This window comes from Protomyctophum bolini, assembly GCF_963924005.1.
Source record: "Protomyctophum bolini genome assembly, chromosome: 12".
NCBI lineage: Eukaryota > Metazoa > Chordata > Actinopteri > Myctophiformes > Myctophidae > Protomyctophum > Protomyctophum bolini.
In genome coordinates, this window is record NC_137873.1 from 12,288,879 (window position 1) to 12,316,513 (window position 27,635).

The 27,635-nt window shown below is 43.0% G+C and overlaps 1 protein-coding gene across 1 annotated transcript; it reads left to right on the top strand.

The window, feature by feature from the left end:
* Window positions 1-27,163, top strand: LOC308325031 (protein APCDD1-like). The gene is made up of 6 exons (XM_080777409.1): window positions 1-519; window positions 12,079-12,244; window positions 15,139-15,349; window positions 15,781-16,104; window positions 23,564-23,885; window positions 24,728-27,163. The coding sequence occupies exons 1-6, from the start codon at window positions 480-482 to the stop codon at window positions 25,195-25,197; spliced, it is 1,533 nt and encodes a 510-aa protein (XP_080633535.1). The 5' UTR covers window positions 1-479; the 3' UTR covers window positions 25,198-27,163.
* The last annotated feature ends 472 nt before the right edge of the window (window positions 27,164-27,635 follow it).

Genomic DNA, 27,635 nt, shown 5'->3' on the forward strand with positions numbered 1-27,635 from the left:
TGCTTCAGACACTCCTCGGGGCGCAAAGACGCACGAAGGACGTGAGCAAAACACTGGGCTGCTGCATGCTTTCTGTATAGTAAACTATCCCCTGAATTACTTCTACGGGTTTAGAATGTTTTTACACGTCTATCTTATCGTCGCACTGAAACGGCAGCTTTTATTTTTATTTTAAGAATCATGTGAAAACGTTTTTAGTTGTGTTGTTCTTGGAAAGTCAATGACACATTTGAACTTGTGGGACTATACTCACCAGGCGTGTTTTCTTTTCCCGTAAGCCTATCATTTACCAAACAGATGGTTTGATTTGTCTTCATAAGATAAGTGTTTTTTACTTTAAGCCTATTGTGCAGACTGTGTGGATAGCTACATGATGTGGGCACTCATCATCGCGGAACCACCGAGCACGCTGCGTAAAGGAATTCTCAACTTCCAAGTGTGAGCCGTCAAGTCAAGTTCACAACAGATATCAACGCAGGATGGAGTCCACGTTTATACTAGTCCTCGTTGCTCTTTGGGGTAAGGAACGGAACTATAGACTACTTTGTTACTATAACTTTGTGCTATATCTAGTGGTTCTCAAAGAGGGGTCCAGAGACTATCGCGTTCCTTTAGGGGTTCTGGTTAAATTGACGTCGCCAACTCTGTAACTCTGACAGTAAATGCCACTTAAAATATACTGTCAGATTTGGTTTCAAAATGTAAAGTTATATGGGAGGGTATGGGAAATCCTGGTAAAAGGTTATCATAGACAGACATGTTATTATAGATATTATAGTGTATTAGTGTTGAGCACATGTGAAGTCATTTCCTGCACAATAATTTATCAAAATATGGTTGTAGCCTAATATGGAAATTGTATACATTCTTTTATGAAATAATGTATTTTTCCTTTCCGTTACTCATTTACAAAGCATTGATTTAAAACTCATTATCAGGTGGCACCTCAGAAAGAAGTTGGCAGAGGGCCACATCTCTTCTGAATCACACCTGTTTACCACCTTATCTCTGAGATTCCTTTCTTTCCTTTTAAACATATTTTTTGTTAATTTAGTCTAACTGGTCAAAGGGAGTTATAACAATAATAATAATAAGGTATCGGTGAGTTATGTTCATATGATGTACATTTTTGAGTGGTGAGGGTAATAAAAAAAAGGATAGCCTTGGGCTATTGCACAGATGAAAGCATGTGGAGAGTTAAAGGCCACTTAAAACGTCCAGCCCGGATGAAACCCCCCAGTCTTGATGAATAGAGGATTATTGGACTGTACTTGACCCAGTCCATCTGCTGCCAATGACAGTCTAAAGGCACGTTTTTTTGGCTGCAACTTCAAATGACCAGTAGAGATTAAAAAAAGAAAAGGTATTTTGGAACCCACTTACTCTTAAGTGTGTTTAAGTGAATCTAACGTTCAATTAAGTGGCGCATATTGCAGCCTTTCCTGGCGGCAATAAAAATGTAGTTGTCAGCATGGATTAGTGTGCACTGTAAATGTATGGGGTGGTGGGGGAGATCTCAGGAGCACTTGGAACGGAGATACACAACAAATTGACACACAAGGAATTGTGATGGTGCTCACTTTGAAAATTTAAATAATGCAAAAGACAGACAGACAGACAGACAGACAGACAGACAGACAGACCGACCCCTATTAGGCCTGAACATGATACCTCATCAGTCATAATCAGTACTGTATGTCATTATGCACCAATGTGGCCAGCGAGTGGGCAAGCCAGTAGACAGAATGTTTTGGTATAAACGTCTGGTGTAATTGTTTTGTACTGGATTATTTGTTTACATCCATTGTTGTAGGCCTATAGGCTGTTGTTTGCCTGCAACTTTGGTTTGTCTTGATGTTTGCCTTGGGACTGGCCCATGGTAAAGATGCTCTTAATCCCAGTGGAAATGAACGGTTGATTAAAGCGAAATTAGATAAAGATGCCAGAAAAGACATTCAAGCTGTGTCTCATTTTCTCTGTTACGGAGCGGATAACATCAGTACAAATTCTGCATTATTGTGTGACTACCCATGTCTCTTTCAATATCTCCCGCAGCACAAAGTCCCAGTCTCTGTGCAGTGTGTCTGGGCACTATGGATTAATGTTAAACTCATTGTCCTTTGTCTTGGGGATGTTCTGGCATGGGACGTTTGGTTTTCTCCGCTGCCTTCTCTTTGTCAGGGGTCCCAGAACTGTTACCTCACTGGTGGTTTCTGTCCAACTGGAAATGTTCTCCGTGGTTAGGGGCTCTGGGAGTTTTTGTGGGTTCTTTGATTTAGATAGAGAGCAACAGTTTGAGAAAGTGGTTGAGGGACCGGCAAGGGGTTTTAGAGTCAGCCGTTCAACTTCAGCTATTGGTGGCTTATAGGCTGTAATGAGAACTTTAAGAAGGCAGGTCAGAAATACTCCCAGGGCAGGCGTTTACTCATAAGCTTATAAAACATCCAGAACTAGGGCTCTAATGAGTCCTTTAAATAGCCTATATGTTTTAGAAAGTTTCCTTTCCTTTTTTCCTCATTTCAACTTCACAGGTGTAAAAGAGAAATAATTTTCTATACAAAATACAATGATTTGCATTTGCCAAAATAATCAATAGAGAATGAAAACAAAGGAAAAGGTCAGTTAACAAGACAATATCAAATATGACACGCATGTAAAGAAAACAAAAAAGAAACAGGCAAATTATCATGAGACATCACAGGATATCAAGCTTGTTGCGTGTAAAGCAACATGCAGTACTTTTTGAGAAGTACTGCAGTTTTGAGAAGTGCAATAGCTAAAGTCTAGTTCCATTATAGTATTATGAGGGGAAAATTGGAAGAATAAATTCAGCACTATTCATAATGCTTGAAGGCTCTCGTCAACGTGCCGGGGAACAAATTTGAATTTATTCACAGTAATTAAAGTTGATATCAGAGGAATAACTATATCCCAAATCAAATAGAGGGTATGCGCGTGACATCATCATCATACCCACTACTTTTCTGGCCTTGACAGCCCATACATCCAAACAGAAAAGTCCTATCTGATTGGATTAAACAACGTTAAACAACATTAAACTCACTTTGCCAAGTCACTTTGCCACTCGATTTGCCACTCGATTAACCAATCATTTTATTCATGCGCATACCCTCTATATAATCAGTTATGCTTAGGTACTTTCCAATTACATGCTCTTTCTTTAAATCCCCAAAAGCCAGAAGGGAGAACAAGCCACAGTTGTCCTTTTAAAAGGGAACCCAGCTAGGAAGACTAATGTCTTTCTGTTTTATTGAGAGAAGTAAGTAGAGAAGCTGGGGAGAAGGAGACAGTGAAGAGAAGGCTCTGGCAATTTAAGCGCTCTCAAAGTTCAATGAACACTCAGGACTTTTTACTGTGTTTATGGGTCATCTAGGATACATGTCCAGAACGTCTTAACCACTGCACCATTACTGGGGCTGCACAGGGGTCGTATTTTGGCTTTATTTAGACAACGTGAAAACCGAGAATGAAATAGACCAGGGAACATGCAGTACAGCAGTACACACAGTCAAAATAAATGAATCCCCTGTGCTTATTTATTCATTTGAAACTGTATGTATGAATGTACAAATGTAACCAATTTGTACACTTGCAGAGTAAAATGAACACTTTTGCCATGCACAGTACAGTGTTGAAAAGTACAAATGCAGAGTTCAATGAACACAGAGGACTGTCTATAATTACAGTTAGGATGTCTTTACACTAACTAATGTACCCACCGTATACAAATGCTTTTTTATGGTGTGGTGGCACTGTAGGGCTAAGCACGCACACACACACACACACACACACACACACACACACACACACACACACACACACACACACACACACACACACACACACACACACACACACACACACACACACACACACACACACACACACACACACACACACACACACACACACACACACACACACACACGAGGTGGAATATATATAGCACTGTGCTGGCGTACAATTAAAGCAGTGGACACCCCATCCGAAAATACTTTGTGCCAGGACTCCAGGAGGACACCCATACAAGATTTTTGTTGTTAATAATATATGTTTAAATAGCCTAGATCTACAAGCTCACTGATTTTGATTCTGAAACCCCCTCAAAGATCCCTGGGTTAAAGAACCTGTTCAACCGCTGTGTGGTTATTTAGAGATTTTCTATTGGTTCAGATCAGTTTAGTTGGCTCTCTATAGCGCCATGAGTACGAGCCAAATAACCACTTTTAGAGCCATTTAGCACCAGCATTATTTTGTGTGTGTGTGTGTGTGTGTGTGTGTGTGTGTGTGTGTGTGTGTCTGTCTGTCTGCTTGTGCAATGTGCATGCGTTTGGGTGTGCTGGGCTAATCTCACAAACCACTGAACCGATTAGCGCCAAATTTGTTGTGCACGCTCACACTGTCAGTAATCCAGGGAAGTATAAGTCATATTTCTTATGCGTAAATAAATAATAAATAAAACTTAAATTTTACACTGGAAGTCAATGAAGGAGATGACCGACTTTGAGTCATAGTTATGACTTCTGATGTCATAGATCACTGTTTCCCAAACAGTGGGTCGGGACCGGTTTATGGGTCACAGACCAATTTCTATGGATCACGACTCGAGTAAAAGCCCCCTACATTTAAAAAAGGATACTGTATTTATACAGTATATTTCAAAGTTTTAGTTTTAATATATATTTTGATAATTTTATAAATGTTAAAACAAACAAATAAATCTAAGAAATTCCATAAGTCATAGTTCTGACGTCATAGTTCTGAACTCATAGTTCTGACGTCATAGACTGGCCACATGAAGTCCCAGATCCACATTAGACGCCATGCTGTCATTAGGCCCCGTCTTGTTTAAACACTGTGCTAATGAATGAGAGATAGCAGCATCTTATCAGCACTCTTAGAGCAGACTTTCCATGATATCCGGCCCGCTGTTGCACAGATGCTATCAGCTCTGCAGCATGGCTCATTCTAGAGGAGGGACTGAATCAGTTCTCTAGTACAGTGGTTTGTGGGGTCTGTGGGGGGGTTCCAGGGGGTCCCTAATAAAATGAGTTAATCCATTTAGACCTGGAACATATGTTGTTACAGAAGGTGTTTGTAGAATCGGCCTCAGGTCTACAGTAAATGAGTCAATGTATAGCATGAAAATCACAAAAATGTATAGCATGAAAACACAAAAATGTATAGCATCTTGTATGGGGTGTCCCCGGTAGGGATGGGACGATATGACACGATAATTCATTTCAAAATATGCTTAAAACTTAGAATGCGACCTTTGTTTACCTGCACTTGAATCCCCAGCATCCCTATTCTGGGGGGAATGTTCACCGAAAGTAGCCGACAGACAACCTCGTTTCAACCATAGACTGTAAAAAATATGGACAAAGCGTTCCCCGGGTCTAACATGAACGTAAAATGAAGCCTGAAATCCCTTGCACTGTAAGTCGCCATCTTTCAAGATCCGTTTGAGCCCAGTTTGACCATTGGCTGGCCCAGACAACGAGGCGGGACTTCCCCCCTTCTTCTTCGTTGGTTTTTATTTTGACTCGAGTGGGTGGGGGATCCCGTTCATGAACTGTAACGGTAGCCACGCCCCTCAGAACATGCGCGACTTTATGGTAAAAAATTTTATAAATGGGGCCATCATTTTCCAAAAAGAATATTATGACATTAGAAATGAGACTTTAAACTAGTGACTGGAAGCGAAAAGTATTCATGACCATGTTTATTAAGGTAATACAGTCTAGGTGAAGTTGGGCCAAAATACATGGACTTCTATGGGGCTATGGGTTTTTTTGAGCCCAATGATAGCGCCACAACAGGCCATTATATGAACTTTCATTTCCTTAGTGGCTTCACAAAAATCTGTCTGACTGCCCCCCTGGTTTCAACACGTTGTAAGCTTGTAGATCTGCTATTTTTGGCGAATTAATTTGCGTAGAGTGAAATAAGAGCGTACCAAATGAGCTCTTTACAGGTTCGTTTTATCAGAGGGTTTAAGTGGTACCGTTTTATCAAGCAGAGGGTTTAAGTGGTACCATTTTATCAAGTTCAGAGGGTTTAAGTGGTACCGTTTTATCAAGTACAGAGGGTTTAAGTGGTACCGTCTTATCAAGTACAGAGGGTTTAAGTGGCACTGTTTTATCAAGTACAGAGGGTTTAAGTGGTACCGTCTTATCAAGTACAGAGGGTTTAAGTGGCACCGTTTTATCAAGTACAGAGGGTTTAAGTGGTACCTTTTTATCAAGTACAGAGGGTTTAAGTGGTACCTTTTTATCAAGTACAGAGGGTTTAAGTGGTACTGTTTTATCAAGTACAGAGGGTTTAAGTGGTACCATTTTATCAAGTACAGAGGGTTTAAGTGGTACCATTTTATCAAGTTCAGAGGGTTTAAGTGGTACTGTTTTATCAAGTACAGAGGGTTTAAGTGGTACCGTTTTATCAAGTACAGAGGGTTTAAGTGGTACCATTTTATCAAGTTCAGAGGGTTTAAGTGGTACTGTTTTATCAAGTACAGAGGCTTTTAGTGGTACTGAATTTGCAGCTCAACAAAAGCTAATTCATCCTAGTCTATGACAATTTCTCAATAAATGTAAAATCTTCACGATACAATAATTTTGAGTGTTTCATTATCACAACAACGATAATAACAATTACCGTCCCATCCCTAGTCCCCGCAACAAAATATTTTCAGATCGGCCGAGTGTGCGGGCAAATAAAACTGGGGGTCGGTCCTTGACAAGAAGAAGTTTGAGAACCACTTGAGTAGTTTTCCAGCATCCAGACTCTCTCGTCTTGGCTGAAGTTTGCAGGATTATAATATCTGCCTCACCTCAAACTGAGTGGTCCTGAGGGGGTTACACTTCTCACGGCCGTACGCAGTGCAAATCCTAACCGCAATTAAGCCCTCATAATTCCACATGGATAGTTAACCTCGATGGAAGTGCATGGTTTAGGGTGTGTGTGTGTGTGTGTGTGTGTGTGTGTGTGTGTGTGTGTGCATGCGCGGGCGTGCACATTTGTATTGAATAAATCCTTATGATCCCAGAGGGCCAACTTGCTTATAGCAGCCAGCAATCAAGTTATAAAAACACATTAGACTACGGAAAATAAATCCACCCCCCCCCCCACGACTGATGATTTAGTAAAAGTTACATTACATGCTGTGTGGTGTGTGTGTGTGTGTGTGTGTGTGTGTACTTTGCTTTCTCCGTAAAGGCCCTTAATGGCGTAGTGAAACACTTTTAGACCATATCCATGGTCATCATATGGGCATACCTAACAATGGATGCCAAAAGAATGGGCAAATTCTCTTTTTTGTGTATTTTTATATCGAAAGTCTATAAAAATCGAATTTGTATTACTTCCTGAAAACGAAAACGTACTGCGTGATGACGTGTCGAGGCCCACATTGATAAAAGCCAATAAAAATGAAGCTCATCTGTTTAATTCCCCATATGTGCGCATCCGTCCAGCACAGCTGCTACTGATTACAGAAATCCTCCTTTTTTTATTCCCATTCAAGATAACATCCAGACTGTATTACTCGGTTTCAACTTAATCATCACGCTAAAATATGTATCTGAAAACATTATAGGGTAGAAATAAGCCACATATCAGTAAACTGGTACAGCTGGCCGACCATCTGACTTGTAAACAAACACACTCCATGCATAGCTACCGTCCCTAGCTACCGTCCCATCGCCTGAAGGAATGTGATGCTCTGATTGGTTCAGAAACTTCAAAGCTGTGTTTCAACTTGAAACCGTCTGAAATTTCAAAATAATGTCCACCATTTCTGTTTCACTACGCCTTTAACTATAACATAAAAGAAAGACACTGTGTGTATCTATATATAACTATGCTTACGTGTGTGGAATAAACATACATGTGGATTCATGTGTGTGTGTGTGTGTATATTTCAAGGTCCCATACGCCAAATTTCACCTGGTATTAAATGTGTGAGTGAAAGAACGAACCCGTGGGGAGGTTAAAAGGGTGTTTACATAACACATCTCAGCAGGCTTTCTCTCTCCACAGTCCGTCACCCCCCCCCCCCCCCCCCACACACACACACACACACAGGTTTGTATTACTTTACTTGTGAGGACATCACAATTATAGGACGGCATTGAAAATAGCCAAGAAATACAGGTGAAAAATAGTAGATCTACAAGCTCACAACAACACGTCACAGCCCACAACCGCCCCTAAAGCCAACCTCTACATGCCTGATCCTATGCAATACTGCCTCATCAAAGTTGGTGGTGTGACTTTAGATATTGTCAATTACTTGCATGAGAAGGAGCAACTAGCAAGGAGTTAGCTGTTTTAGCAGACAGTTTGAGGGTCCAATGGAGTTAAGAGGTTTTTCCCAATGCTACTTTCCATTGGTTCAATATTTTCGAAAAACAACACAGACATAAAGGGTGTTCAATATTAGCACTGATTTATGGAAAAAACCTCAAAAATGGAGTTATGAGGTTTCCTCTGGACAGCAACGATATGAGGTTTTCACCTGACAGTGAGGAAATTCTACTATACTTGTGGGGACATTTGGCCATCACAAATATAGTAATACACACACACACACACACATTTCTGCTGTGCTCATTGTGAAAACAAGATGTTGGCAGCGGCCCCGGGTTTTTCCTGCGGTTCAGACTCTGCTGCAGGTGCTACAAAAGCTCGCCACGCACGTACGCACACCATCACACACAACCAAATAAATCCACATACACACAAGCACAGTTACAGTATATTCACACCCACACCCACCCACACACACACAGACAGCTGCATTAGGCCTGCATGCAAACGCATTGACACGTCACAATAACAATATAACAATTGACGCACACGCACACACACCCTACACAGCAATGACCGCAAACACGGTTGTTGCCTACATATCTAAAAAAAAACTCCCAGAGACTCAAAGCAAAGTGCAAAGCCTCTCCCCTCCTCTTTGATATGAGCGCGGCGGCAGGCAGCAGTGCAGCGTTACTAATGCCACCAGCTGAGGACGAGGATCATGTGCGCTTAGAGTCCGGTGTTTCAACAAAGCACCAGGGCTCTGATGTGCTCGTCTGTACTCTACCACACCAAGCCTTTGATAAGACCTCCGCTTAGTGTATCATTGGAGCCTCAAACAGCTGGAACCACCTTTCTTTTGTTCTCTGCCAAGGCTTTCAATCATCGTAATCAAATGTTCTGAGTTTCCTCCTTTGGTGTTGAGCGTGGTTGGTACATACTATACACAGGGGGGGATCGGTCTGTACACTCTCAGAGTCAAATGAATGCTCACGATTTGTCAGTGTGTAAACCCTTGGAACAGGGTGTGGCGTTTTGTTTACGACAGTACTCCCACCCCCCCACCACCCCCCCTCCTCCCCCATGTGTCTAAATTTGGGGAAACACACATGTGATGATACAGTATCAACACATTACTTATTCTGTTAACATATCTTGAGCAGAGTGGACAGTAACGCAAACATTGCCTTGTGACAAACGTAAACAAAAGAAAGATTTTGAAAATGATCTGCACTTTATACTTTTAAGTGTTGAAGGGGTGAAAGTTATACATATGAATATATTTTGTTAAAAGGTTAAAGCTTTATATAGTATGATAGTAATCATTGCTAGAAAAAAAGTGTTCAAAAAGAAAGGTTTCTCTCCAGAAAACAGAAAAAATTCAGGTCAGCATACCAATGTTATCCACAAATTTAAATTTGATAATGACAAAAAGAAAATCAAGATGCAAAAAATAATAAAGTAAAGTAGGATCTGGTGCTTCAAAGATCAGTGGGACTGGAATACTAAAGACAAGGCGGCGATCCGAGCACTCTCAAAAAGTTAAATGAGGAGAGGGTAGGATTAAAAAGATGCACTATATTTATAAAAGTTAAAAGAAGCCGACATGTTTCGACTCTAACAGAGTCTTCATCAGGGCAAGTAAATGAATTTGATAGGGTTCCAGTTACAAATGTGTGATTGTTGTTTTTCCTTTTCTCGTACTTACATTGCACTTAAGTTCTCTCTGCTGATTGGATATCCTTTGAGGAGATCATGTGACTTTCATTGGTTCTCCAGCGCGTCCAATCAGTTGGTCTCCACCTGAAAACAGGCAGACCCCAGTTATTTTAATGTGGAGGTATACATTTAACACTTATTTTAACCAAAATAAATCCCCCCCCCATAATTGAGCATTCAGAGTTCAAATAACTGTCAGAGTTTTGCTGTGCACCCCGTCTCAAATGAACCTCATAATTACACCAGCATTCCATGGCGCTAAATGATATTGCCAGGCAAGTAGGGTTCAATAGAATGAATTTAAGGCAAAGTCCTCATATTTCAAGGTAGATTCTGATGATATTACAGTATTATAATGGGATAAATCTCTTGGAATGTGAGCTTTGAAGGCTTTTCTTTGGATATCCTCTGCCCCCAGGCTTTGAAAAATACTTTAATTTCCGATATTTTATCCCTGTGAGCTCCTCCCTTTGTAAGAGTTATTGTTATTTCATGTGGTGCACGGATGGCATGCTGACAGGATAGGGAATGAACTATTTATCTATTTTTAAATAGAATGGTTTGCAACCCCTTATGTGTACTGTGTTGTCTTGAGGAGTTGGACAGTCATGAACATATTGTGCCCTGTTACAATGTCTTGTTTTAAGAACTTTAGATTCTATTCTCCAGACTCCAATAATACCCGATTTGTACATTATATTGAAACTCCACATATTCTCCACGTTACAGATTAATGGTAATGCCCGGTAATCTCTCTGTGATGAAAAGAGTAAAATGGACTGAATTAGATCAACAAATGACTTCAAAGTCCCGACAGAAGAGAGAGGAGACTCCAAACATCAGGAGACTCCAAAGAATGATCCAAGTGTACCTGAAGGCTCAGCATGTTGTTTGCTCTCTGGTTTAGTCATTATAGAGGTGGCTTTGCACATCAGGAGATTTGCCCGTAATTAAGTGGCGGAATATGTCCCACAGGGCAGTGCTGAATGAAGCGCTGAGGCAACAGCAGTCTTGTGTGACGACAATCTATATTCCCGTTTCATCGCCCCGTGATTTGAATGCAGCACATAGACAGGAATTTGCATATGTTGAATACACCACCTCCACGCTCTAATAAATACAAATACTTTCACACGGATAGCAGGACTATTTCAGCTACCATATTATAGCCTGAATTCTCAAAATGAATTATCATCTTTGCTGGATTAGCATGGATACTGAGGAGGTACTGTATATTGAGGATAATCGATTAAAACCTCCAACCTGGCATCCCTATGTTGGGCTTGTCGTTATGATCTACAAGCTAATGTGTCTGATGATCACCGGAACTGCACTACTGGCAGCACTGGAACAAGTACTTCTGTTACTGCAATAAAACACTACTAGTACAGAAAAAGTCGGGAATTCAAAAATGACTTGAGGAACAGTGAAAAAAATATTGGTATCAAAATGTACTTGCCAAAAGTAGAAAGATGCATGCGCATACCCTCTATTGCAGCTGTTTGTACCCCAAATTATAGACAGACATACATTGAGACATAGAGACACGCGGCCAGTCATTGGAGCGGTTGGCACCGCTCAAAAAAAGTCAGCTAGGGTTCCATTTTCGTCACCGCTAAACCCCTTATCCCAAAACTGTTTTGCCTTTTTTTACTATTTTGCAAAACATTTTTGAATAGTTAAAATGGCCAATCTACAAGCTCACAACGTGTCAATGTAGGCTAGTTGAACTACTATTGTTTTTCAAGATAGTAAAAAAAGGCAAAGAAGTTTAGGGATAAGGGGCTCCATCTTATCCCTAAACTAATTTGCCATTTTTTACATTGTGAGCTTGTAGATCGGCTATTTGAACTATTTTAAAAGGTTTTTTTTTAAATAGTAAAAAAATGGCAAATTAGTTTAGGGATAAGGGATAAGCGTAAGATATAGCCCAAGGGGTTTAGCAGTGACGAAAATGGAGCCCATCGTGTGCATGTACTTAGTTACTTTGCATCACTGACTATTGTTTTTCTGTTGTTTCCCTAGGCTGGGGTGAAGGCTCATCTCTGCACTACACGGACAGCAGGACCAAGACGTTTGGCCGACCAGTGAAGGACTCCCAGTGCCAGCACATGCTCAAGCACCTCCACAATGGAGCCCGCATCACCGTGCAGATGCCTCCCAACATCGAGGGACACTGGGTGTCAACCAGGTGAATGTTATTGTTATGCAGTAGATCAGGGGGTCTTCAATGTTTTTCATTCCAAGGACCCCTTAGCTCAGAGAGAGACTTAAGCCATCTATGAAAGAGTTGAATGAAGATGGGGGGAGGGGGCTTCATTAAACTTTTTCATAGATAGCTTCATATAGACTTGTTTGACAGCACTGTCAATGTGTAGCGTTGTGTTGTATTCATGTGAATGTGTATTTTCACTCAGACAGTTAACGACTTAATACCCCAGTATTCCCCCTAGAAAGCTTTCCCTATACCAAACCTTCTTTGCCGAAAATAGCTGAATGCTGGAAATAGCTACAATATCTAGAAGCAGCATAGTTTGTAGATTTTCGGCTAATGTTCCCTATCACAAGTTCCTATCACACAAAGGTTTGGTGGACCCCTGCAGTAACTCTGAGGACCCCCTAGGGGTCACAGACCCCCTGTCGAAGACCCCTGCTGTAGATTGATTTACCGTAGGGAATAACTCAAAATTCATATAATCAATAACAGTTTTAGGTAAATAAAGGTCATTTAAATTATAATCTATATGCAAAATACGATAAGGGTATCGCAACAGGCCCACCTTTGCAGGTACTCGCTCCTGCGCCATCTGTGGGCCAGTGGCATCGCTCTCTCCGTCTCTCCTTCCCTCAAGGCACCGACGGGACTCTGCATGGCAGGGGCGTCCTCCTCCCTGAGCCAAGACATATCAGGGTGTTACTAGTTAAAAGTGTTTATCACGCCGTTTCCTTTCCTCTTTTCTTTTTTTTGAGGAAGACCAAATTGATTGATAGTGACTGTAAAGTTGCCCGAACGGCCAAGGCTCCAAGAATCGACAGTCCAAGAATGTAAATCTCTTTTGGTATTTTATTGACCTCAAAACACGGAGTGAACGACCCATGCCGGATTCAACTGTGCAGGCAAAAATAATACTTCCAGAATAAAGACTTAACAATACACTTTCACATAACAGAAAGTAAGAAATGAACACTTGACAACTAAACTAAGGAAAAACAACAAACCAAGAACTGAAACCAGGCTATGCCTTCCTGGCCCTGGCAGATCTCCCCTGGAGTTGTCTCCTTTGTTAGTCTCAAGCAAAACTGAACATTTTCCACTCAGGATTCCCTCCCAAACATTTCCACAAGCCTCCCTTATATACCAGGTGAGACCCCACCCACAATGATTAGTAATTGGACCAATCTACTCAAACAAGGTAAACCATGACCCATGAGTTAGACCAACTATACAATTACACATTTCCTTCATAGAGTCTGAATGTTTTCCAAGGCATCACATCAAACACAAAACAATTATGCATTAGGCAACACAGATAAGTAGTGTGTGTGTGTGTGTGTGTTAGATACCTGGCCTAGGGGAGCCAAGTACACAACAAAAATACAGGGAAGACACAGTACTCAAAAGAAATATTAATTTATTTAAGTGATCAAAATAAGAATTAAGTTAAATCATACCCAAATCAAGGTCAAACAGATGAGGTGTGGAAATCAGTAGTCAGTAGTGTAGTGCGTGTATGCATGAGTGAGATGTGTGTGCGTGTTGTATGTATTAACTCAAATGCTGAAAAGGTGCATGGTGGGAGAAGGGCAGAGGAGAACTGAATACTACAGAGCTGAGGAAGGGACAGGGGAGACAGGCTTATATACAGGGCGTCGGCACCGGGCCCAGGTGCCGCCGCTTGACTGATTGTCATGTCACAGCTCTGCTCCCCAATCCACTGCAAGAGGAGGAGAACAGAAATTAGAATAAGCAAAGTAAAGAACTATAAACAACTAACCAAAGTGAATACCAACTATAATATATAAAGTACACCAGACCACATACTATAATATACTATACACCCTAATATATAGTACAATACAATATACCCAGGGGGCCGTCACAGATGCTACACATAGCCACACCTCCAAGGAGCTTGAAGACAGTCAATTAATGGAAGCAGCTGTGCAGTGTGTGTTTGTAATGTTTAGTTTCACATTGTGGAGTCTTCTAGTGTCTATAGGGCACGGGTTGCCCCGTGACAGTGACATTTTCTTATTTACTCTCTAATATTTTGCAACGAACTTCCATACTGAAAGATCATGGTGTTATTTTAACTCTGATTGTGTCCACTCCACACCCAGAATGATAATCATAAATGAAGCATAATGCTCAGTAAACATGTTTAACATGACGTGTTGAATGTGACTGTCAATTCCAATGGATTGCGATTGGCCAGCATAGCGTGTTTCTATCGTTCATCAAAAGGCTCTGAAAGTGATTCCAACGATAGGGTTTAAAGCACTGTCATTATAGTTGTGGTGCATGGACTCCTCCGTCTACTTGAGTTGGAACAAAGTTTAAAACAGTATGATTATAGTTATCCTTGTAGTTCTCGGTGTGGACAGATCTTTACGGGTCAGTTTTTAACCATCTCAGAGTTAGATGGACACTCTGGATTGGGTGTAATCCCAACACGGAAATCTAATTCAGTGGTTCTCAAACTTTTTCAAGGGCCCCCAGATATTTGTATTTGGCTGCGGACCCTTGCGTTTTGTGGCACACATTTTGTGCCAGGGACACCCAGAAGAGAAGATTTATTGAGATATTTTTTTAAAAATATATAGCAGATGTACAAGCTTGCAATGCAGCACGGAGTGACACGCTGCATGTACATCTGCTATTTTTGAATAACCAAAGTATAAAATATGGATAAAATGGTTCAAATGATTGTGATGCTGTATTAACTAATTTAGCTATTTTCGAGGACACCTAGGGGTCCTCGAACCCCACTTTGAGAACCAATGATCATTCTAATTCATACAATGGTCTTCAAGCTGCATGTGCCGTTATTGAACATCTCCACTCTGTTTGGTCTCTCGTCTCAGCTGTGAGGTGAGACCGGGCCCGGAGTTCCTGACGCGCTCCTACCGCTTCTACCCCAACAACACCTTCCAGGCTCACCAGTTCTACTACGGCGACAACCACTGCAGCACGCCCACCTACACACTGGTGGTGCGCGGCCGCCTGCGCCTGCGCCAGGCCTCCTGGATCATACGCGGCGGCACCGAGGCAGACTACCAGCTGCACCGCACCCAGGTGCGGACTCCCTTCTGGCTCCCAAACTATGGAATGAACTCCCCATTGCAATTAGAACTAGTGCAGACTCACTCCCAAATTCCCAATCTTCTGCCGTAGTCTGAAGACTCACCTCTTCGGACTCGACCCTTAACCCGCAGTGCTTTCCCTAGTATAGCCCTGACGACCTTGCAGGCTTATGTAAAGGCTAAAAATGTCATTTAAATAGCATGTTATGCAGACAGATGCAGATCATTATTGATCTGAATAGTGAGAATAGTTTAAATGTTAGAGGTTCTTTGTAGTTTAAATGTACAGATATTGTACCGTTAGAGGTTCTTTGTTTACTTATGATCCTAGAAGATGACAATTTCTATGCATTTGATGTATTATGTTCTTACTGTAAACTTGATTAAGAGCATTTGCTAAAATGCCCACATTGTAAATTGTAGGTGGTGTGTCACACCGCCACCGTGGCCAAGGAGCTCAGCCAGCGGCTGAACCGCAGCTGCCGCGGCGCCGTGCGGAGCAACCGGGGCCCCTGGGAGCCCAACGTCGGCTACGAGCTGTGGAGCGAGGACGGCGGCTGCGACTGCTCGCGGGAGCTCAACTTCGCCATGCACGAGCTGCAGCTGCTGCGCGTGGAGAAGCAGTACCTGCACCAGAACCTGGACCACCTGGTGGAGGAGCTGTTCCTGGGAGACATACACACCGAGCCGGCCCAGAGGATGTACTACAGGCCGTCCAGCTACCAGGCCGCTCTGCAGAACGCCAAGGTCAGTGCAGAGGCTGCCCGGGCTCTGCTAGAGCAGTGGTGGCAGTGGTGGGAAAAGTATACTCAAATGTTTTACTTCAGTAAAAGTGTCAATACTGTCTACAAGCTATTTTTAAATGGCCGGAATGTGTATAGGGCTGAAGTGTTTAATATATGTTTTGTAATAATGACAATCTACAAAGTAACTAGTAACTAAAGTTTTCAAATAAATGTAGTGGAGTAAAATACCAATAACTCTAATTTACACCACTGGTGCGTGATTCTCAAACAGCTTGTAGCATTCCTCGCATGACGTGCTATGTGGTTGTATATCCGGCTGCTTTTTTGGAGTAGCCAATGTATAAAATGTGACCTCCCGACTTTTGTGCTTATCACATTTTTGCCATTGTAAGCTCAACACGTTCAGTGACACGCACGCACAACTCCCTGGTGCAAATACCGACCTCATCCTCTAAATCTAATATTAAGAAAGGACCCATTCATCCGCCGTCCTCACCGGGGATATCATTTCACTGTTTACACTGTCGGAGCAGCAGTTGCTCTGCTAGATGAAATCCTAGAGTGAAGCTTTAGCCCGTCACCCCTTTACAGAGATTACCCCGCGATGCTGTTCAACTCTGCTGTCTAAATAAACATCCATTTGTACTTGGGGTGGGATGATAGGGGCCTTGGTATAGCTGATCATAATATAAACAGAGTACGGAGCAGCACTCATCATCACATCACACACAGACTGGGCAGTGAGAGCACTGCCTGGAAGAAGGAACTCCCCCCCCCCCTGGCCCACGCAGGGCAACGTGAAACCCCTGTCAGCCTATCTCTGGGAGGGATCAACATGTGGTATTCCTAGAATTTGGAATCATGTGGCCTTTATGAATTATTCCAGAGTGCATACCAGGTCTGATTTCATGCATGCCTGGGGCCTGTATCAAAGTTTACACGCTCCCTTTCTTTCTTCCATTCTGTCTCTCTCCTTTTTTTCACTCTGAATAAAAGAAGAATAGGATGTCAGGCTGGTAACGTTCTGCTTTGTGTCTGGTATAATCAGAGAATTCCAGCAACCATAGCAGGGTGTTGTAGTACTGTTGGCTAAATACAGACCTACTGTGAAAATAAATGTCCACTTCAGAGACAGTCTTATTTATATTCTTGTATTGTGTCTTAAAAGTCTTTCTTTTAGAAGATGCAGTTCATCACCGGTAGTTAACTTCAATTGTTTCCTCTTTAAACAAATATATATATATATATATATATATATATATATATATATTTTTTATTATTTATTATTTACCACTACTACCTGGTCCAAGAGGTCAGTCTGTCATCAGCTCACACATGAATGACAGACAGTTATAAATAGACTGATCTGGTCATCACCTGGTAGAGTGCATACCATTAGGGCTCAGCACACCTGGTAGAGTGCATACTATTAGGGCTCAGCACACCTGGTAGAGTGCATACCATTAGGGCTCAGTATGTCAGAAATTGCACAGCTGTCCCAGGTTCCAATCGGACCCTGCATTTCCTGTCTCTCTCCACTATTGCTGTCAAGTATAAAATAAACTTAAAAATACTCACTTCCTCCAGGAGCGTGGCTTGCTGCTGCACCTGCAGGTGACCAAGACACTGAGTTGCTTTGGAGGCCCGCGACTCACCAGACCTGGATTCTGTCTATATACCTTCCAACTAAGGCCTTGCAGCTCTCTGCCCTGGCTGTGGTCTGTTGTCAGCCCAACACAAAGCTAAACCTCCCCTTGATACCATGTGGATCCTACCAAGAGACAACAATTAGTAATTAGGAATCAATTAACTACTCCAGACAGATAAAAATGGGGTGGGAACATATTAATCCCTCTGTGTTAAGCCCCATTCAGACCGAAGAAGCAGAAGCTAGCTTCTGCTTCTTCGTCCCATGTTATCTCTATGCAGAACAGCTTCTGCGTTTAAAAGCTGGAAGAATAGCTTTTTTTTGTTTTTGCTTTTTTTTTTTCTCACCGAACCTTAACTTTAAAGCAGCTTTTAAAAGCTGGAGCTTTAAAAATCTGCGTGTAGCCAATCAGAGCACAGCGTGGTTTGAGGAGGCGGAGTTGAGCTCATTTTACGAAACCAAAAAGCTTTGAAAAAGCTGTCCGAGCCAATTGTCCGCATTAAAAAATAAACTTTTTAAATATGGGCTGTATATGAAATATGAATGGATATTTGGCAAGACCATAGCATATTTTGTGATAGAAATTAAAGTTTATATGAGAAACAAGTTGTCGAAGCGGTGAAAACAGGTTGTGTTCCGTGTGCCGTCGCGAGTGTCACGTTTCTGGGGACAAGTCATCGTGCATTCACCCCCCCCCTCCGGTTCTCATCGAAGCTATGGATGGACTACTGAACTGAACTCTCCAGAACGCTATCCGTCGCTTGTGGACTGTTTGTGGACTAAACAGTGCACGCACACACACACGGTTGATAAATTAGCAGATATAGATAGATAGACAAACAACAGTTTTCCCCAAAACCTTCCCCGAGAAGAGGGGAGTAGCAGCCCGCTCTCAGCGGGTTTCTGTGCCGGTCCTCGTGTGTGCTCGGAGACGATTTGCGGGACGTTTCATCGCACTAAAATTAATTGCCCTTGTCGCGGGACCTCGCCCTGAGCACAGGGGGTTGATCACTGGTTTACGCTCCTCGACACCCAGTCTCAACTTAGGGGGTCCTCCGCGGGCCGGGCCACAGGGTCCAGAAGTCGGTCCACTTTCGCTCGAGGGGAAAGCTCGAGGTTTCTCCTCGACGACGGGGTCTGGCCGCAGGTCACCCGAGGCACTATCACCGTGGTACAGTGGCGCTGTACCACATACTCCTGTAGTAATGTACTACAGGAGTGGGGCCTTGATCATACCTTTAAAAAATAATGAATAGCCTTTATATCAGTTGTATGTACCCCCTCTATTTATGCAATATGTTGCCCATGTTTTGTGATTGGTTTGCTGCGTTCTGAATCGATAAACCAATCGCATATAAGATTTATTTGAGGGAATCATTTCAATTGGTCTATTGCGTTCATGTAGGCCTATCGATGAACCTCATACCAAAAGTTGAAAGATAGTAGATACTACTAGCCTATATTTATAGATAGATAGAACACGTGTGTGTGTGTGTGTGTGTGTGTGTGTGTGTGTGTGTGTGTGTGTGTGTGTGTGAGAAATATTGAGCACCGTGGAGGAGCCGACACGGGGCTCACTTGCGAGCCAGTTCTCTCTCAGTGCCCCTGCAGTAATTACCCCCTCCCGGTTCCCACCGAGGTGAACAACTGAACCCCGTAGCTGTCTCTGACCGTGGACTAAACACACACACGGTTTATAAATGAGCATATATATATATATATAGTCTATAGACAAAGAACTAAAGTCCAGAGTCCCCAGCGCGTCGTATGCACCGCGTGTGTGTGTGTGTGTGTGTGCGCGAGAGAGATCAATAATTAATAGCCTTTATTATAAAGGCTATTAATTATTGATCTCTCTATGCACATGCATATCATACAACTGATATAAAGTTTATATCAGTTGTATGATATGCATGTGCACAGGTCCGTTGCACTGGACTCCGTTCCGGTGATAATATCACCGTGATATTGATTATTAATTAAGTAATTAAAGTATGCATAGCCTACTACTAGTTGGCACAATGTTTCACATCATCTGCTAATTAAAAGCAAACTTTAAATGTAATGATGCTGTAGTGTAAACGGTGAGGGTCCGTGCCGTGGGGGTGGTGGAGGAGCGGTCTGACTCTACTGCCACATATAGCCAGCCGAGGTCAGTGACAGACAGACAGCGCCGAGATGGGGGCTCCCTTCCACGGGAGACTTGGGACTGAATGTCCGGAAATCGCACGTAAACATAAGCTGTTTTAATTGCTTTTACGACGTGCTGGATATATACAATTGTATTTCTACGGTATGCTCTTTCTAAATCAACATTAACATTACATACAGAGCCGCCATTTAAAAAAATGCCCGGAGGGTTTCGCTCGTGGCCTGGGGGAGACGAGAGCGGAGTGGGGGGGGAGACATGAGCGCTGAAGACGGGGAGGATTGAGATCCCGTCCGTTCGGTTATTTACAAACAAGTTTACCAAGATTATATTATTTATTCATCCATACATAGGTTATGATGTAACTAAATATATAATTATTTCTCCTCTACAGTCGCTATTTTACATTTTAGACTTTCAAATGCGCATCTGCTCAAACTGCCTGTCTCTCGTCTCAAAGCCAGACAGCCAGTCCAGGCAGCTTGAGTGACAGGTACCTTGTACACGCCCACTTTCTCAAAAAAAAGCTGCGTCTTTTAGAGTTCTGCTTCTGCTTTTTAAAGCAGCTTCTTCGGTCTGAATGGGGCTTTACAACTTGCCCTCAGTACCTCCTAGCACAAACTTGAAGTTGTAATGGTTAATTATTTTTGGAGGGGGGTGGATTTTTAATTCCGTGGCAACTATCCGAATCATTAATCTTAACTGGCGTACCCGGGGGCTGGTCCCAAGCCCAGTACATTTCTCCATGCCAAATGTGTTCATTTGTGGCTGTTGTTGTTGGGTCGATCTGAAGCAGTGATACAAGTGGCAAAACAGCAGCATAATTCTGTTGTTGTAGTTTCTTTTCATGCCGACGGCACATAAATGATTAAAAACAATTACAGGCAATAACATTTTAGTGGGTTTTTAGTTCTGAAGAGGAAAATAATGTTGTTCAACAACAACAGCAACATGAGGCACTTCACCAAAGAAAAACATGTAACGAATGTAAAAAACTTTAAAAAAAAAGTGGTTAATTTATACATCACATGACCATGTTGCTTGTCGAAGGACAAGGTGACCAACAGGGGTCCATATGGACCAGGGCCTTACAGGTCTCTGTAACTCTGTGTAGCCTACATTTAATTCTAGTTCCATCTGTGCACTGTCAGAGTTGAAGGGTTTTACAGAGTAAATTAGGGTCCCAGAGATTAAAAACAAAAGGATCAAATGGGGGTCAAAAGATTGTGAATCACTGAATTAGACTTTTAGTCTGACTGTATCATGACTTTTTAGAGAGGCGTTCAGGAATGAGCCCTGTACTTTTACAGTGCCATCAGCAAGTCTCTGTTTTATGAGCTGAGAGTTCCTATAGAGCTGGAACATCTTTTCCACACATGCAATGAGTACCATAACCCCCCACACACACACATGCAGAGACACCTCTTCTTATACACAGTGCAGGATTCACGAGAGGCCTCTTCTCCAGTGCTACCATTAACCCCTCACACTGAGGTGGTATATGGACCTGAACGGGAATTATTTCAGCTGAAAGAATGCACAGAAAACTCCTGCTTTTCCTCCGCTAGGATTGGCCCCCTTGTCTTGCAGCCTTTAAATCTCCTCTGCGAGCACAACGCATGTCTGGGGGGAGAAGACAGAGGAAAAGGAGGGAGGGGGAAGTGGTTCTAAAAACTCTGACCACCCTCAAATAACAAATATGTACTCCCCCCCCCCACTGCTCCCTGGCCTTTTTGTCTTTGGAACACGTTTGTTCGACGGGGGAATAAATATGTCCAGCTCTCACGTCCCATGAGGCCAGAGTAATAGTCGTCTCTCTCTCTCTCCGCGGACAGAGCCCAACAGCTGTCTAGTCTGAGGTTCCTTAGCGTCTCCAAGGGCCAATCCGGAGGCTCCCCTACAAATCCAGACATGTCATGCAACGATGAATGTGATTAACGGTCATTTGTGCCTCGACGGGACATCTTTTTATGAATATGAGAGTGAATGAAACGAGTCCTCAGTGCCTGGTTGGTTCTTCTCGTTGCTGCTGTTCTTCATGTTAAAAAGCTGCGCTTGTTTCCAGTGTTTTTTGCACCAGAAACAAGCAGCCAGGTCTGCGAAAACAAGCCCAAAAGAAGCAACCGGTTTTAGCACTTGAACCCTAGAATATCAATCGACTAATTGAAAATAGTCGATTTACAAGCTACTAAACTATTTTCAAAAACATCTCAACATCATCACAACATGCAAACCACAAATATTGTATGGGGGTCCCTGGTGCCACGTATTTTCAGATGGGGGGGGGGGGGGGGGGGGTCTGCGGATACATCACATACTCATTTGGGGGTCCTTGACATGAAAATGTTTGAGAACCACTGTTTTAAACACGGAATCCCAAATAAAAATAAAAACTTTATAGAAAAAACAAGTCCAAATTCACTCATAATAAGCGGACTTGGCAACATCGTTTGTTTCACCCACCGCACTGTTGTCTGCGTTAGTGTGCGTCGAGGCATCAGACATCTGTCTTTCTCAGTAAATCATGTGATCGCCCTGAGAAAATTCCAGGACCTTGTCCGGATTCCATCACTTCTCTTGAGGTTTTCTCACAAAGGAAATTGTTTTTTCCTTTCTTTTTTTCCTTCTTCTTTTCCTTCCTCTCTCTCTCTCTCTCTCTCTCTCTCTCTCACTCTCCCGCTCTCTTCACCTCTCAACTCCAGTCCAGCCGTTTGTGTAGATTTCACGACACAACTTCAGACCGTGATTGATTAAAAGACCATGTAAGGCTGACAGGCTGCACACGGATGGCAGAGGGTTTCCAGTCTCTGCCATGTATCCAATGGCAATCTGAACTCTGCTGTTGCAAACCTCGCCGCTGACATGTGGATCATATCAAATGAAGAGTTTAATTCCAAACCAATATGTTCATTTTTGGACAAAATAAATATAATAAACCTTACTGTTATATTGTTTTTGGACTAAAACGCTTCCACATGTCCATCGATACATTTTGCCCGTGCAATGAATCAAACTAGCCAACATACCTGAACAATTGATGTTATAGGTTTGCTCAATAGTCTCAACGTGGCTATATGGCAATACAACAGCATTAACCCATTTTGGACTGAGGCCGAATGTTGCTACATACTGTAGATAGCAACAAGAAGGAGGATTGTACTTTAACCACTTGATCACATACATAATCAAAATAGCAGAACTACAAGCACACGAGGCATGGCAATGCGCCTTTGAGCTTGTATATTGCCCAATTTCGCTATATTGTCCAATGAATAGGACAGCTGTGGCTCAGCAGGTGGAGGGGCCACTTGGGCCTCCTGGCTCCTTCACTGGCTCTCATTTATCAATGGAGTGTGCAAACCAGCTTACATTTGAGCCCAGGAATGAGCTCATGCCAAAGTCCACGTGAGATTTATCAAGCAATCCTATACAGCCAAACAAGCGTAGATTTGGTCTGTCTTTTCTCTGCTCTCGATGAGCAACTTGGTTCCTCTGCTGTCAGTGTGTGTGTGTGTGTGTGTGTGTGTGTGTGTGTGTGTGTGCGCGCGTGCGAGTGTGTGTGAGTGGGCGCTTATAAATTGTACAACCAAGTATATATACATTAGGGCATTAAGAGGTTAATTATGCCATTTTCAAAGGCTTTGTATATCTTATCTTTTCCAGAACCACGACCACGGCTGCATCGCCTGTCGCATCATCTACCGCTCGGACGAGTTCCACCCTCCCATCCTGCCCCCGCGGGCCGACCTGACCGTCGGCCTGTACGGCCAGTGGGTGAGCCAGCGCTGTGAGGTTCGGCCCGAGGTCCTCTTTCTCACCCGTCACTTCATCTTCCACGACAACAACCACACCTGGGAGGGCCACTACTACCACTACTCTGACCCCATCTGCAGACACCCCACCTTCACCATCTACGCCCGCGGACGCTTCAGCCGGGGGCTGCACTCCACGCGTGTCATGGGAGGAACCGAGTTTGTCTTCAAAGGTAACTCGGCTGGGCGGTCGATTGTGTGAAGTAGATCACATGATTGCATTTTACTTGGACATTTGCTTCCTAGGATCCTTGCCACCCTGCTCCCAGAAATCCTTCCAATAGGGCTCTCGTTCTAAAGTTGCATTATTCTATCTTGCCTGCATATCCTATTCTAAACAGAAAAATAACAGATCTTGCACTGAGAGCGTAATGGACACCACACTCTCAAGAGTAAAACAGAGTTTTTGCAGTGTAGGGACATAAGTTCTCTTAAGTGGGTGTTGTGACTTTCATGCAAGTCACTCTTGGTCGCCTGTATCTACAATAATAGAACAAGAATGGGAAGATGAACTGAGGTTGGCTGGAATTGTTAGTGTTGCTCAGTGTGCTCGTGATGACAGGGCAGGGTAGCTTTCAAGCCTAAAGTCTAATTTATATGTTGTCTAAAGCATACTTTTTAGAAAGAACTGCTCTACAAGCTAACGTGTTGGCAGGCGACACATACTTGTGCAATGGAGTATAAATTAAGCTTAAATCTGTGTAACATTCATGTACTGGAATTCGTACCCAGGTCCCTTTGCACAAGCACCCCATATTTGTTTACTTCTGAGCCGTAACATTGCAACGTGTACAACGAAATTAAAAGTGCCAACCAATCAGTGCATCATATCACAAAACAACATAAAGCTAAAACAAAACACACATGACTTCCTGTTATTTCACAACCCCTGTAGCACTAATACACAAACATGTAATTTTGTGGTAAAATGTGGTGCTTGGCAGTCAATCGTTGGATCTGACGGGACGTGATAATTATGCCATTGATTTTAAAATGTCAACCTGACTCCCTCCAGTGAACCACATGCGGGTGAAGCCCATGGACCTGGCCACCACGTCCCTCCTCAACGTTTTCAACGGCAATGAGTGCGGCGCAGAGGGCTCCTGGCAGGTGGGCGTGGAGCAGGACGTGACGCTGACCAACGGCTGCGTGGCGCTGGGCATCCGCCTGCCGCACACAGAGTACGAGCTGTTCCGCATGCAGCAGGACGCGCACGGCCGCTACCTGCTCTACAACGGCCAGCGGCCCAGCGACGGCTCCAGCCCTGACCGGCCCGAGAAGCGGGCCACCTCCTACCAGATGCCCCTGGTCCAGTGCTCCTCCAGCAGCCAGCGCTTCGAGCACGGCGCGGGCGACGACGACGACGGAGACCAGCCCCAGAGGCTCAGGAACGGATGCAGAGGGCGACACCGGGGTCACAGAGAGAGAGGCGGTGCGCTAGCTCTCGCCGCGCTGGCCCTGACTCTGTCCCTCCGGTGGCATTAGCCGGGGGAGGTGGTTCCTTTTTTATTTTTTGTACATAGACACAAAGGAGGGAGAACAATGAGCAGGATGAGATTAATTCACAAGCAGACTCGACCCCAGTGAGATACGTACGTTTGTGAATCCGACGGCGCACTTCAAACTTTTGTCCTTTCTCTCTCACTCGCTCTTTCTGCGATAAGACGCTGGAGGTGAACAAACCGGCGAGTGAGTGGAAACTAGCCAGTGTCTCCTATGGTGCCTTGTTCTCTGAACTCCTTCCCAGACAGCAAACACTTGACACTGCTGCACCACAGTAATTAACTAACTGCACTTTAGTAAAGAGTGGATCTAAACTCTAGACTAGAATGTCTGTTTGCACACAGACAGTCTTCTGAGATGCCTACAGTATGTATATATATCCACACACAATCACCATCTTGAGAATGCATTTTATACAACATATTTTTGCCCACAGAAAAATCTATTTATCACCTCGGTACTGCACAGCGAGTGAAAAACGTGTACTTCTACAATGATCTATGTCTATGACAACAACCTCCCCATCTCATGAGTAGATACTGTATGCTTGAAGGACATCAGGCTCTTGAGTAAAGAAAAAAGGGAAAATGACAGTACACGCAGCTTCTTTAACATAGCTTTGCTGTATGCCTCGATGTAATGGTCAGTAGCACCTGTAAGCAGCTATCTGTCATCTTTTGTAAAATGAAATATCACTGAATCACACAACACAACATCAGCAAGCCATTATGTGCCGTGCATTCTGTACACTAACCCTGATACACTGTCTGAAATCCTCACCAACCACTAACTATAAAGATATTGTTTTTAAAAAACATTTCAACTCAAGATAGCACACCACAACTATGTCGATGACAGTGGGTGAACAATATAGTTATAGTCAGAGCCATTGAAGGAGATGAGAGTTCACTTCATTGGTCCACGTCTTCCACACAACACACCTATTGGCGAATAGTGACAAAGCCCTGAACCGGAAGTTTACAGAATGCACTGGAGTCTAGGGGCATGTGTCACCTTTTCTAGTAACAGTACATGGGCCACGTGACCGGCACCGTTTTCTGCCGCCTCGATGGTGTAACACTAAGTAGACGGCTCTGGTTAGTGCTTGGTGTGTGGACAAGGACCTTTAAGTATTTCCACTGCACATGTACTGTACATGTACTGTAAAATTGCTTCCAAAACCATAATGATGCACTGATAGTGGGACAGAAGCAAATAGGCTATATGTAGTCTGTAGGCAACATGCATACCCGAGCGAAAACAAGGCAACTTAGAGGTGTGCGTAGTTGAGGGTGTTTTCAGTACTGGTGGATGGATTTGCAGGCAGTGACATACACAGACACACAGGGCTCATTACAATAGTTCCATACTTCCATTAAGACCTGAGGCCGATTCTACAAATGCCTTCCTAATGCAGTGTAGTTTTCATGTCAAGGACCAGTGACACCCAGATTGATAATTTATTTGGCTGAAAATCCCCATCTGAATATGTATTGTGCCTGGGACAGCACAGAAGAGATGATTTGTGTTAAAAAAAATCAAACACTTTCAAGATTTTTCAAAGATGTTAAAAAATAGCAGATGTACAAGCTCTCAGCGAGGCACAAAGTGCCACACGGTGAGCTGCTATTTTTGAATAGCTACCGTAACTCAACTCAAATCTAAAATAGCACTGTGCTTTCCCCGATTTCAATGGGTTAAGAGGCTCTACTACACTACTATAAATGTAATGTGGAAACATCCCGCTGTGTCAGTATGATCATGGTACAGTGCAGTTGTGCAGTGGAAGAAAAACTAAATAATTTTGGTATAATGCACTTCTTTCCAAATGGTAGATCCTGTGTGATAAGCAGCGGAATATGAAGGTCCTGTATAACTACTAGGCTCTCACAAAACACCTTTAACTGTAACTGGACAGTACACATGTATAAAGATTTGATACTATTCATTATTGGTGTCATGTTCCATTATTTTTTGCAGGGAACACAAACACATTGGCTAAGAAAACATTCTTGCACATACGTACAGTACGTGTTGCTCATAAATCCAGTTGTTTATAGAGAACATATTGTTATTGCCTTTTATGAAGTTTTATGGCTCTCACGAGGGCATTCTAATGGTCCTGTGGATGCTTCAGCCACATGTGAATACATACATATGTTTGAATCTTCATTTTTAAAGGGGCAATCTGTAAGTTTCATGTCCGTACCCTGGATTTGAAGATAATGAATGTATTTATAGCTGAGCTATATGGTATCCATCTACTGCTTGTCCAGGATGATTCCCTGCTTGGTATGGGGAGATATTGCACTTATTTTCAACCAGTACATGTCCTACCCTACTCCAGCATCTAAATGTCTCAATGAGTAGTGAGATGTCTCAACCACTGCAAAAAGTGATACTGTATATGAACATTATTT

Bases quoted from the DNA above. Each gene is read 5' to 3' on its own strand.
- LOC308325031 (XM_080777409.1), top strand. From the start codon at position 480: ATGGAGTCCACGTTTATACTAGTCCTCGTTGCTCTTTGGG. The intron at 12,245-15,138 runs GTGAATGTTATT...CTCTCGTCTCAG, and splicing joins GGACACTGGGTGTCAACCAG to CTGTGAGGTGAGACCGGGCC. The intron at 23,886-24,727 runs GTAACTCGGCTG...GACTCCCTCCAG, and splicing joins AACCGAGTTTGTCTTCAAAG to TGAACCACATGCGGGTGAAG.